General features: G+C 39.9%; 1 protein-coding gene across 8 annotated transcripts; it reads right to left on the bottom strand.

Moving 5' to 3' along the window:
* Nucleotides 1-551: 551 nt before the first annotated feature.
* On the bottom strand, nucleotides 552-12,589 carry max (myc associated factor X). 8 transcript variants are annotated; one of them, XM_023415007.2, is made up of 5 exons: nucleotides 12,422-12,589; nucleotides 12,106-12,132; nucleotides 5,532-5,657; nucleotides 3,223-3,361; nucleotides 552-2,169 (listed from the first exon to the last, which is right to left on the bottom strand). In XM_023415007.2, the coding sequence occupies exons 1-5, from the start codon at nucleotides 12,455-12,457 to the stop codon at nucleotides 1,982-1,984; spliced, it is 516 nt and encodes a 171-aa protein (XP_023270775.1). In that variant the 5' UTR covers nucleotides 12,458-12,589; the 3' UTR covers nucleotides 552-1,981. The 8 variants fall into 8 exon arrangements, with proteins under 8 accessions (XP_023270775.1, XP_023270776.1, XP_023270777.1 ...); XM_023415008.2 differs by having other exon boundaries at nucleotides 3,223-3,346; XM_023415009.2 differs by having other exon boundaries at nucleotides 5,550-5,657; nucleotides 12,422-12,588.
* Between the last annotated feature and the right edge of the window lie 1,446 nt (nucleotides 12,590-14,035).

The following is a 14,035-nucleotide window of genomic DNA, read 5'->3' as shown; positions in this document are numbered from 1 at the left end:
GCCAACTCAATAAATTAAATATGAACCATCCAAATGGTTAAAACGTTTTAACTACTTTCATATTGGTGTCTTGGGGGATTTCTTGCATCCAAAGGGAAGTACAAAAAAAAAAAAAGAAATCCACAATCCCTAAATAAAGACAGCTTCACTATGTTCATTCTGTAAGTAGGTTGGCTACCGGCTGTTGCTCACAGATGAAAACATCAGATGGCCCAGTTTTTCCTCCTGGCCACACAGTTAAAAAAAAAAAAACAACAAAAAAAAACTCCTGTGTAAGGGGAGAATCGTTACATAATGGGACATAGAAGTGCATTATGCCCTCAGTCTTATTCCAGCCACCTGCCAGCAACACTGGAAACCAGAAAAACCTGAAGTCATGTTTGACTAATCCACACCAGGACATCCAGTCCTCAAAACCTTTTCTGCAGCAGTTGAGGAAGTTAAGAGGGGAACTATGACTGATTATTATAAAGTGAGAAACCCATCATTAAATTTACTGCAGCAGATTTTAACCCTTTGGTCTGACAGCTAAAGAAAACACACAGTGCATGTTAAAGGATAAAATAGTTTATTTTATAGTCTCATAGTAAAGGTAGGCCTCAACTTGCAAGACAATTGTTGGCAGTATGTACAACATACTTGTAATTTCCATGGAATGGAATCGGACAAACAAAGACCTATTACACTAATTATATCCTCCTAAATGGAAATAAAATGGAAACAATATACATACACACACGTTTCCTAGACACGCAAAAATGCTTCCTTTTTTCCTTGGGGGATTCAGCAACAATGATTTTTACTGTGTAAAGCACAACACATTGACAGGGACTTATTTCGCTTCCTTGTACTGCAAAAAGACGGGAGCTACCTTTTGACATTCAATACCTATTTTCATACCCTTAAGGAAAACTACAAGTGACAAATTGGCATTTTCCCATGACTTGTGAGATTACTACAAAATGCATAACATATTTTTGAACTTGAAAACATCCAATCAATGCTTTTTATAATATATAAAACGAGATGCCTAACGTATTCAGCCACCTAAAGTCATTCACTACTTCAAGCTAAAGGACAAAATACGATACAAGTTTAGGAATATTCTCCTTCAAAACATCAATTTCAACAAAGGAGTCATGTTTTCTTTTTTCTTTTTTTAATCTTGTGTTAACAAATGTGTCAGGCAGAAAACATCTGCAATCCAGTGGGCCTGAGGTGGGTATCACTTTAACATTTGCTTCAAAGCGTCTTCACATTCTTTAGTGGAAAAAGTAAGCTACAAATGTTTTTTTCATTTTATTTTAAAAAGGTAAACTTCTTATCCAGGACCATTTATCTAGGTGTGTGTGTGTGTAAATTCTAAACAGGTTTTTATCAAGAATAACAAAATTAAAACAAAACAAAACAAAAAAAAAACCAAAGAAACAAAAATATATAATATAGCAGTGCTTGAAAGAGTACGCCTGGCGCACCCTCCCACCCCCCAAAAACAACCCGGGTAGGAGGAGGGGCTTTATTGAGGGTACAAAAAAGCATCAAGTCCTTAAGTAGCCAAGCTGCCTCTTTTTGGGTTTTGGATTGTTGACATTGCTAGGGGGGAAATACCAATGACGCAGAACCAGAGAAAAGGGAGAGAGGGATGGGAAGGGGAAAAAACCTGAAGCTCTCTAGATGTATTGAAGCAGTCGTCTTCCACCCTGCTGACTTCCTCCCTCTTGTTCGCGGAGATCGGGTGGAAAGAGAGACAATTGTGATGGCGGTGTGAGGAGGTTTGAGGGGTCATGAGTCTCCAGTGCGAGCCCACCCAGAGATGGAGGAGAGAGAACGAGGACGTCGGTGAGGGAGGCCGGGGGTGGTGGTTGTTGGCATGAGGGGGGAGGGTTTGATGAGCCTCGAGAGCTTTGAAGGCTGCGTTTCCTCTCACCCTCCCTTGTGCTCCGCCACCTCGACCTTGGCCAGGTTGTAGCTGCTCGGCTTTCTAGCTGGCCTCCACGCGCAGCTTCTTCCTGTTGGGCGGCTCATCGGCCTCTGACTCGGAGCTGGAGTCAGAGCCTCCGTCAAACGCAGACACTGCGCTGCCTTTGGGGTTGGTGTAGAGGCTGCTGTCAGACGACGAGTAGCTGGTCTGGAGCTGAGCGGAGCCCTTCACCTTCTCCAGAGCACGGACTGCGTGAGCACACATGAGAAACATGAAAGCAGGAAGGAGGCGAGGAAGCAAAACAACAGGATTTCAAATGAGAGAGAAAAAAATACAATAAAATCAGGCTGGGGACACACTACTTAGCTATCCTTACAGAGCTCAGTCAAACCAGGAAATCTGTGCCGCCAAACATTTATAAACATTCATAATAGTGCGTTCAGAAATACAGATAACCGCAGAATCCAAAATGGTTGAAGCCACGACATAATCTGTGTCTCACCATCCATTTACCCTGTTTGACTGAGTGGGAAGCAACATCAGATATTTCTTCCTCTTTCCCGCTTTGCTATAAACAAAAACTTGCCAAAACCAACACCACCACCTAAGACGTGCAGTTGAATTTTGCTGTACCACATTCTGGTGTAACTAGACCCGTACAGATAACTTAGGTCATACTCCACTTTCCATCCAGCCTCTGTTACACTATTATCATTTACTCAGTGTATTTTCTCATAGAGGGTTTTGTTATTTTTTCTAAAAGCCTGACATATGTTCCCAGGGTCTTTTCATCAAGGGTGATAAATGTTCATAATTAACATATTTAAATTGTACCGTAGGCCATGAAATAAACTTTTTTTGTTTGGTCAAAATTCTCTGTCCAATGCGGCAGTAGATACCAATTTGTCTTAAAAGTATTGACAGAAAACCCAAGAAACATGTAATAATGACAAAAAGAAACTGACTGAGAACTAAGTACGGCAGAGACTATCTGACAGTAGGAACAGGCTTAAGGTCTATTTTGTCTGCGGTTTGATTGCAAGATTGGGACAACATGTTCTCAAACCATTCATGCGTGTTCTCCTCTATCACTACAACATGCTATCAAAACAAACATGATGTTGGAGCATTTGCATTTCCTTGTCCTCCCCCTCTTTCACTCAACACATATCAGCTGCTGCGGGTAAAGTCTCATTGAAAATATGTTTTGAAAACAAATTATAGGTATAATCACTCAAAATCTCCCCCAGTCTAAAGAGAAAACGGTAGTGAAACAGTGTGAAATCCAGCAGTGTTGTTACCTTGCTGCTCCAGCAGCGCATTCTGCCTCTTCAGGTCGTCGATGTCCTGCTGGTGTGTGTGATTTTTCCGCCTCATGTACTGGATGTACTCTGTGGCTTTGTCTAGGATTTGAGCTCGAGACGCCTGTTTGGTAGACTGCTGTTAGTGACACATGCAAAAATTGAAGCAATGACGCAAGTATACAGAATCCTTATCACATTTCTAACACAAAAACTTATGCTCATGTAATTATGCTACACAGACTGGCCCTGAGGCCGACACACCGCAGACTCCAACGACTGCAGGAGACTACAGAGAAATCTAGGACAACACAGCTTGCCTCCTCTTAACCTCTCAAAATCCTCTAGCACTTCAGTCTGACATCCATGGGCTAGGTCATAACCCTGACAGTACCGTCAGTGCTTGCCTCGATTACAGCAAACAAAAGTACTGCTGCATCCTGTTAGTGGCTGCAATCAGCTCCATAATCTTCAAGGACAACACACTTTATTTAACAAACATTAGCAAGATCCCTTATTGACTCAGCTTTGCCATTATGCCTCTTTAGGGTCCATGATCTACTTGGTGTAGTCAAACACTGACTTCAGATTAAACTGAGTTTTCTACTCATTAGGGCTGGGTCATTTTCAGATACTAATGTCAATTCTTGTCAACTAAAACAAAGTCCACCTCCATCATGAAAAGCTCTGACAATTTTACAGAATCAAGAATTAACTTGTGAGGAAAACTAGCAGGAGACTATGACTAGACACTTAAGCTGCATTGCATTATTACTTCTGCCAAGGAGGTTGTGTTTTCACCCATGTCTGTTTGTTTGTCAGTACCATTAAGCAAAAAGTGTTGAACCGATTTGCACCAAACTTGTTGGACAGATGGAACAGGAATCATTTTTCTTTTGTTTAACATTGGCCTTGGCAGAGGTCTGCATTCTTCGAGTCTCCCTCATTGTTTTCTTTATTGATTCATCTGCCAATTATTCTCTTTGGTAATTGGTTTAGACTGTAAGAAGGTCAGAAAGAGTAAATATTCATCACAACTTTTCCAAGGCTCAGCTGACATAATGTAATTGATTGTTTTATCTGAACTGCCTAAAAACCCAAAGATATTCCATTTAATATTATAGAAAAGGAATAAACCCAGAAAATATTTACATTTGAGAAGTTGTAACTTTTACATTTTTGGCATTTTTTTCTTCAAATTCAGCTTAATCATCTCTCAAAACTGTTGCCAAATAATTTCCATTGACTTCTCGTTTCAGCTTCAGTTACTGTATTTAATGACTGTGACTACTGTTCTGACTGCCAACTCCAAACTAAACTGATCATGAAACGAGATGAGTCAGGACCTACGTGGCTTACCGCCTCAGCTAAACAATCTCCTTGTGGAAAACGATACTTTACATCGACAAACAAACATTATTCCATAAAAAAAAACCTTGCCTTCATTTGAACAAAAGAAACCTTTTACCTAAACAATTACCACACAAAGACATTGCCTGAATAAAGAGTCAAAAACTGTCAAATCAGAAACTAACTCATCAAAGACTCAGCAAACATGAGCAAGAATCTGACCAGAAATTAAATGCCAGGTTATTTTTAGTGCTTGGCAGTTTTCGATACTCAGTGCTACAGACAGTAGTAGTTCAGTAGTGTTCAGGTTTCATACCCAGCCCTGATGTTCATTGTTTCTACTCTGCTTCCTCTCACAAGAAACAATACTGCACTTTAAAACAGAGCTATAATATCAGTATGGTCATGGGAGAGGGGTGGGGGTCGAGTACTGAGGCAGCTGTAACCAAACACTTCATACAAATTATGAGCAAACATCCCTCACAGCATCTCATGAGCCCCCGCCCTTCACGCTGCATGTGAGTCTTGAACTGGTCTTTTAGGGGAAAATAAAACACTGTGCCCAGTTACTGAACCCACTCCAAATGCTCTCAATGTCATGGATGTCAAAACAGGAAGAGAGCAACAAAATTTCCTCATAATAACTTCCTGACGCTGGTCCAAGTATTTAGACTGCATCACTGTCTTGCTGCTGCCAATCTGCACTCTTCCACCATCTGCCCTCCTCCCAGTCCCTTCAACTGTTTCCCTCCACTGACACGCACACATTAAGCAAGTGAAGACATCTGCGTCAAGAAATCATTAAAAACAACCTCATGGTAAAAATGCTCTCATCCCTAAATATTCTGAACAGTACATTTCATGTTAAACACAAACAGACATATTACACTTCACATTTTAGCAAACAATGAAAAAATACAAGTAGAAAATGAGTGTGATCGTGTGCATGGAGAACTTACAGTTTGAGCTTTACCAACCTTTTCTCCCTGCAGGGCGGGCACAGAGTCCCGGAGGCTGTGAAAGCTGTCTTTGATGTGGTCCCTACGCTTGCGCTCCAGCGCATTGTGGTGTGCCCGTTTGTCTGCCTGCAATGAGAAGAGTCACAAGGCCTTCAGCCTGGCAGCAGAGCAGCGTGGGTAGAGGACAGTTTGTGTCCAGCCGTCCATGGTCAAACCTACACAAACCACTCTGCTGCCAAGTCCCACTCTGCCTGTACGACAAGAACAACACTGTCACTGTGCTTTTGATTCTGTGCAGTAATTATTATTCAAACCATATATTCAAAATGTGTTTCTATCCATCATATGAGGTGAACAACGACGACTACCTAGTACCTGATTTTTAATAAGAGGCCGACATCAACAAGATGACATCAGAGCTCTAACTAATGATTAATTTCATTATTAATCAATCTGCTGATCATTTTGTTAATTAATTGCTTTACCTATAATAAAATACTGACACCTAATGCTCAAAGCAACATCTTCAAATTTCCTGTTCTGTCTAACCAGCACTCCAAAACGCAATGATATTCACTTTAAATTCATATATGACAGAGAAACACAAATAAATGTGCAAAACAAAAAAAAAATTCAATTTTCTGTCTATCAATCAATCAATTGTTCTAGCTACAGATGACATACCAATGTAACACCAACTTCTGTCTGTTTAATATCAACAGAAGCTCATCCTTAATGTTATTACTCTCTGTTGGGGTATTTTAAATTAAACTAAGAGCAACTGCAATATCAACCAAACCTTTGCTGATAAAGAGTTAAACTAATGTAGATAAAAACTGAGCAGCATTTAATTAGCTTTAAAAATAAAACCTGAGCTTTAAAGAGGACATCCGGTCTTAACAACTATCATGGGTCCTTAAAAAAAAAAAAAAAAAACAGTGACTGACATGTCAGACCCCAATTTGGACACACTGTTTTGGCACAGACCTCCTGAGGTCAGTCAGTCAGCTAAACAACCAAGATGGAAAATATAATCATCTTGCTTTAAATATTGGTGTATTTTAGTTGTGGCTGCCAGCTAGTGAGTGAAAATTCACTTTCAGAAGCACATCGGAAAACTGAAACTTTCTAAGTATAAGCTCGACAAAAAGATACACGTTACCAAAATCTCCCCACTCATATGAAAATGACAAGATCAGGCAAATCCTTACATTTGTGAAAGTACAACTTGCAAATATTCTGTATATTTGCTTGAGAAACTAGAGAGCACTCAGAGTGTGCATCTCCACCAAGGCTGCACAATCAAAATAAATTGAAATGATCACAGACAACACACTTTCAAGTGCAATAGTTAATGTAAAAAACAAATGTTCTACAATGCCTTATCTCACAGTGTTGAGAAATTCCTCCATCATAAGAGCCAAACCAAAAACTAATCACATTCTTTGGCATAACTGTGTGAGCACCAAATTTCACTAAAACCCCTCATGTAGTTGGGATATCCTGCTAAGAGACAAATAAAACCGAAATCAACCACCTTGGTAGGCATAAATGATTAAACTGATTAATTTTTCTGTCATCACGACAGTCAACTACTCGATAACCTCCAGGAGCCTCACTGTAAAAAGGACCGAGTGCAAGAAAAGACTACTCTGGAGTTCAATTCTCCTCACTAGCAGTTGCTGGATTATCTGGCCATTTAACCATGACCAGGTCAAGGTCAAGACACTCAGATCCTGAATGAGGATTACACTGACCGATTGAATTAAAACAGCGCAGTGACCAACAAAGGCCTTGTGAAATGTAGATTTATGAAGGTATTGTTAGAGATTTGCTTTTTGTAGCTTAAGATTCAGGGTTTAAAAGCAGAAAAATGTAGTTCAGTGCTGTTTAGTGTTTGTTTTCTGTACTGAGCATTTGTCTTCTCTAGTGTGCCCTGTGCTTTCTACATTACACAGCTTTAATCATATGACCTCCCCTGCACAGGGCCAAATTCATGGATAATTTCAGGCTGCTGTGCTGAATCAAACTCCACATTTCTCATGTCTACTGTCAAGTTTTTAAAATAACTCAGCAGCAACAGAAGCAGCATCTAACAGGCTGCATATTTCAACAGCACATTTGCATTCTAATTAGACTGTAAAGGCATAAGATGGCTGCCATAATCACATGACCAGAGCCAGGCAGGAGATCAGTTTGCTGCCTGTAGTTTAACCTGTTTTTAGGCCAAACCATCACACAGCCTCCAATCACATCTGATTCTGGACTAATCCACACTGTCATCAAGCTGAGACATCAAGTGCAACATCCAATCAGATCCTGTATAGCAACGACTGATCATCTCGCTTCATACGCCTCCAACAAACCAAAGGCCTGATTCAAATATTAGCAACAAAACAGCAGAGTGATGCAAGTGCTCACGCCATGGCATCAGGCTGACGGGAGACAGTAGAAGTCGTGTGACCTGGTATCATCTGACTCATTTTGTCCATGGATCAAAACAAAAACCAAAGTAGCCGCAAGTGAGACAGCACGCAGGTTAAAACAAGCCCTCAGTGTGTCATATGTCTGGTGGGAGGGACAATGTGTTTGGTGTGTACTCAAGTACCCTTTGAACCATATAGAAGAAAAACACTCAGCTGATGTGACTGACTGGTCTATTGGTTAGCAATTTAATGTTAAAAAACAACAGAACACGAAACTGAAACAGTAATAAAAACCACTATTTAAAATTCACTACACATTACCCACAATGCCAGTCTTGTGATTCGTGTGGCTGGCATGGTGACAGAAGCACAAAAGCAACAAACCATCCAGGAGACACAAATCCACCAGGACCTCCCTGTATCATACAAACAGCCACCGAGAGGCGTGACTGCACTCCTTCTATTAACCCTTGCCTAAACAAATATATGACTGTTATTGGTGGTATGTGCAATTACAAGTCAAACAGCCATTTTCACATGCATGGTTTCTGTGAATAGACAAGGGCGTTCAGTATCGTTCATGTGGCCGATTTTCTTACCCCGCAAGTGTGGGAGAGACAATTACAACCTTGAATACCTTGAATGACTTTGCTTTTGTTGTGGAGTTATTCATGTCAAAGTTGCATTTAGCATAAAACATTTACATTTTCAAGTCGTGTATAGAAAGTCTGATGACACGCAGTGCTCACAAAACATTTTAGACGTGTGAGAGCATCAGCTTAACTAACTCTTTGAAGAACACCTTTTTTCATCATTAATCAGTGAAAGTTAATTAAGACGCAAGGACATACTCAAGCAGGACTCTATGGAGCTGCTCCATATACAATCACTAGACATTAAGTGCCTCAGGTGATTTAAATAAAAACTTGGCTATTTGCTACTTTGCAACAATCTTACTACATCCCAATTAAAATAAGCTTTTCTGTGTAAAACCATCCAATAATCACACAAAGCTGGAAGATTTGTACATTTTTATAAAACCAAGTATGGTTTTCTATGGAAAAGGGCAGAGGTTCTGTTTCACACAGGCAAGACTACATATTTTTTGGGCATGGCTGCTACTTCAGCCAACATCTACAAACTGAACTGATCGCAAAGGCAGGATTAATCAAGATCAGCATGGCTAACCACCTCTGCTAATAAAAAAAACCCAAACTCTTTAACATTACTATGTTTGTTAGTTTTGATTTCAAAATATATATATATGGTTATATAATATAATGTACTCAGACATGTTGTGGTGCCTTCCTAGCTATATGGCACATACTATCTAAGTTGTTAAGCACAACAGGCACCACAAAAACAGGTGTCCAATTACCTAAGTGCAACCATTATCAGTTCATCATAAAACCGATACCTTTTGCTGGCTGCCTACGACATGCCAGCTGAGCTGCTCTCTCACTTCTATTCATACCTGCCCATGACACATTACATAACTGCTCCAGGTGCGGAGTGGAAGAGCTGGTAGCTGCAGCTTCCCGGCTACTGATGGTCATCTCACATTCTCTGCATGAAAGCCTACACTTCTCTCAGGCTGGTGGAGAACATGGAAACCCTTCTTGCACTAACAACAGTAGAAACGCCAATAAACCAGACGCTCCTGTGGGTGAATGAGATGCTATACTCAGAGCTGCAAATACCACAATTCTTATTCTCACTTAAACTAATAGTAATTATTTTCTTAGTTAATTGTTTGGTCTATAAATTGAGAGTAAATAGTAAAAAAAAAACATCCATCACAAGTTCTCAGAGTGCATGGCAACATATTCAGATGTCTCGTTTTGTCCGACTAACGATTTACAATGATATAGAACAGAGAAAAGCAGCAAATCCTCATATTTGAGAATATAAGCGCATGGAGTTTCGCCAGCTTTACTTAAAAGATTAAGTAGGGATTATCAAAACGGTTGCCGATAAAGTTTTTCCGTCAAACAATTAATTGTTTTACTTCTATATTCAGGCCTAATATATGACATAATGCATATTATCTGTTAAGCCTTTGGTGCTCAGCGCCCAATGCGACTCGACGGTCAGTCTCTTATCTCACCCTAAGACACACTGTATCTCCAGACAACAGACCCGCTATCTATGTTTGGAAACCTATTCAATGTCTGCCACACTGCACTCACAGTTTAAAAATATTATTTGCTTATTTGCATGCAAGGTTAAATCATTTTTCACCTTTATATCTTAGATGCAAGTTCTGGAATTTAAGAGCTGCGATTTTTAATTATAACTCACATTATCAGCAGTGTCTTAACCAGCTGTAGCCAGTGAAAGTTAAAGCTGGTTGCTGCTGATTTCCCCAGCTGTAATGACTACTGTTGGTAGTAAATTTACTCAGCTGAAGCTAATTAACGTTAATTCTGCAAGTTGCCAAAACCACAAAAGAGAAATCTTGGCTGCTGCCTGGTTTATAGGCTCTCCGTAGCCACCGTTGGTAAAAATGCCTGGCCAAACATGGTTTTGTGGAACAAGAAACACCACTTTATATCAATTTTGATATACGAAACAATGGGCGTTGCTGTTCATGAAAGACCAACAGTTGTTTTCTACATAATCAATAAACAATCTAGGTGAGCTGAGTAGTTGTGGAGTGAAAATTAAATAACAGCTTTAATAAATTTGGTATTTGAGTAGTGTCAAGTATACTGCTAATGTAATAGCTTAATAAATGGGAGCAAAATTGATTTAAAAAAATATATATATAAACTACATACATTTACTTCAAAGTTTAGTCTTTGGTCTGATTTTATCAAAACAAGTTTGTTTTTATTGTTGGTTCAATTTTGTTTGTAATGCAGACCACAAATAAAGGGATGTGGTCTAATTTACAGATATTAAATCACAATTTTTAAAAACAGAAATATCTATAAGCAAAATCTTATTATTTGTTTATGTGCAGATTTTAGGGCCACATTCTCATTCAGGACAAGATGTGCAGAGATGGAAGCACAAACAGCTCTCAGGACATACATATTTATGTTTATTGCTCTGTAATCAAGTTAAATGACGCTAACTGAACTGAAATCGGGTTCTAGTCTCTCACGTGGCTCTGCAACTGAGCTGATGTCTGTCTTGAAGCAAAAGGTCTGAGGTCTGTTGGAGGGCAACAGCATTAAAGCTTTTTTCTATCTTTACATCACTAATGTATATTCTATAATTTAACGCTAAATCCCTAAATGATTTTCTGCATTTCAATTTTGACAATCCGATTAGACGCAAGACGTCGTGTTGTGCAGCCTGTGCATTAACCAAGTGTGCAGGGTGTTTTTCTCGCCGGTATGCGATGCAGCTATACGTCATTCATTTAGGCTGCCAGCCCTTTAGTGGCCTGTAGAGAGAAGATGGCTCTAATCACTGGCTGCAACACAGGGAAACATCCCGCAGCACCCCTTCCTGACACGAAGGCTTGTCCGAGATGCAGGCGCGGCCACCGCTCCTCTACACATGCAACAACCTCTACACCTTTCCTTTTCGTCTGCATCCTCACCGTGGATGCAGTATAAAATGTAAACGGTCGTTCTTTACCGAGATGACCTAGATGTGTAATTTGCAAATCATGAGCGGAATCCCCCGTGGTGTGAAGTGCAACGCCGGGGGAAAACGACTCGGAACGACTAACCAGCTGCCACCTCGCACAAAAATCTTTGTATTAACCGGAAAAAAATAATAAACATGCAACAAAAAGCCTTTGTAGCTGGATAAAGCTTTGGTCTAAATATAGATGTCGTGTCACCGTCCTCCTATGGCCGCGTACACACAGGATGGGGGATACCCTGCAATGCACTACTAACGCTGATACCGAGGAACAATCGCTGCACAATTAGAAATGCATGGATAACTAGTTCAGCGCTGTAGAAAATGACGGAAAGTTGCCGTGCACAAATATAAATTTGATAAATATATGTTGGCAGAAAGCAGCACTTTCACATTCTGTTTGAAGTGACATCAACCTCCACAGTGCAATTTTACCAATCGATAATATACCAAGAAAAAAACAATGGCATACTATTATGGATAAATTAACTTTGCAACAACAGTGAGACATTTTTCGACACTGGACAAATCCCCCCAGCATTACGCACCACAGAGTGATATCTCGGTGATTCTTCCTGCAAAGAAACAGAACAAAAAGTACAATTGTAGCCATAATTGTTCAGCAAATCTTACTGTTTCGCTGAGGTCACTAGAGAGTAAAATAATTTAGCAGATAAACAATGCTCAGAATCAAGAAAAGCTAGAGTTGCTTATCATTTAACTAGAATCCCGACAAACATACTTATCACAGAAAAGCAAAGCTAGCCAGCCTACTGGTAGCTAACGCTAGCTGAGAAGCTAGTTCAGCTAAATCGCCAGCTAGCAAAATAACATCCATAAAAAGCGAAAAGTGGTCATACTCACGTCACTATCGACTTCGATATCATCGTTATCACTCATTCTTCGATAAAATAGTCTAGTTTAAAGGGACGGGAGGCTAAAAAAACAACATGAATCGGTTTAGCACCGAGCGGCGCTCCAACAGTCAGACTGCTAACAGCTCACGTTCTGTTTGGACAGAACCGAGGTGGACTCTACCGTCTCCACGTGACTACTCTCCACACACAAGCCTACCGCTGTGCAGCGCGCATGCGCCACATCACTGGGGTGGATGGGAGTCGTAGAGGCTGGTGCAGTTTTTCTGTGTATCATTGGAGAACAAATACATTCTTCAAGTATTTTAATGTAGATATATATAAAAAGAAATATTTGCCAAGCGATGAGCTGAGCAAACATTAGCAAGCGGCTTTAATATTATTTAGAAAGAAGCCAATGTAGCCATTTGTAAACTACAACAACCATGAGTCGATGAGCTTGTTAGTGACGTCACAGCGTCTTGTTTCTTCAGAAGCATTATGGGAATTGCAGTTTGAGTCGTATTTGTATGTCAGAGGAGCTAAACAGGGCCATGGCTGAGACACGTGGATTTTAAGAAGACACTCAAGACACACAAACTCAGTAGACACACACTCTCAGGTCCAGTTACACGAGCCTACAAGTATGCACCAATCAGATGATTCCTTACTCTTAGCGCTTAAAATGCAGCCTGATTTATTTATTTATTTATTTCCTTTTTTTAATTAATTTCTTTTCTTTTTCGTTCAGTCTGAACAATATAATTCTACTGCTGTAATAGCAACTGTAGAGCTGAAGGGACTTGTCAATTAATTGATCGGTTGAGCAAAAGAAAAATAATCTGCAGCTATTTTAATAAATTATTCATAATTTTGGTCAAAAATTCACTGGTTCCAGCGCCTAAAAGGTAAATATTTTTGTGGGTGTCTAAGTGTTTGATTTGGTAACTTGAATACTTTGGGTATGGACTGTTGGCTGGACAAAATTATATTTCAATGGACATTTATCAGTTTTTTTCAGCATTTCATGACTAATTGATTAAACCAGAAAATAATCATCAAATTAATTTGTACTTAAAATAATTATTAGTGGTATCCCTAATCATCTGACATATAGCCATTATGATGCAAAACTCAGTGACCATTCTCCTCAGTGCAACTATTTTATATCATTACTGGTGGAAAGATAAATAAACAAGACTGTGTTATGTAGTGTGGGGGCTGGTCACAGGACAAATTGCAAATAATCTGCTCTAGTGCTTCCTTTTTCACAAAATTGTGCTGTCGATAAGAAGCTTACACTGTGGATTATTTTGCGCTGCAACAGTGGATCAGTCAATGTGTAAAAAACAAGCTGGGAGCAGCCTCATCCATTCCCCCAGCAGGTCAAGAGGCCACAGCAGCTGCAGGCGACACCCTGGCCTCCATTGCCCTCCCTGGCGAAAAAGGGCTTTAGACCTGCCTGATCTTCATCCTACCATCTCTTCCTCCACCTTTAAACTGGTCTGGATTATCCCCCATTCTGTTTTAACCTCTGTTTCTTGTCCTCTCTGCCATTTTTACCCCTCATATACTATTTTATAGAATGACTATGTATGTCCTGCAGCAGCAGAGCCAAACAGGG

This window comes from Seriola lalandi, unplaced genomic scaffold (assembly GCF_002814215.2).
Source record: "Seriola lalandi dorsalis isolate HSWRI2012SDOR001 ecotype SW California unplaced genomic scaffold, Sedor1 jcf7180002054544, whole genome shotgun sequence".
Classification (NCBI taxonomy): domain Eukaryota; kingdom Metazoa; phylum Chordata; class Actinopteri; order Carangiformes; family Carangidae; genus Seriola; species Seriola lalandi.
This window is presented reverse-complemented; position numbering and strand designations above follow the sequence as displayed.

Excerpts from the sequence above, each read along its gene's own strand:
- max (XM_023415007.2), bottom strand. The coding sequence starts at position 12,457 with ATGAGTGATAACGATGATATCGAAGTCGATAGTGAC. Across the intron at positions 12,133-12,421 it reads ATATCGAAGTCGATAGTGAC|GAAGAATCACCGAGATATCA; the intron begins GTGAGTATGACC and ends GTTTCTTTGCAG. Across the intron at positions 3,362-5,531 it reads AGGTTGGTAAAGCTCAAACT|CAGTCTACCAAACAGGCGTC; the intron begins GTAAGTTCTCCA and ends TGTCACTAACAG.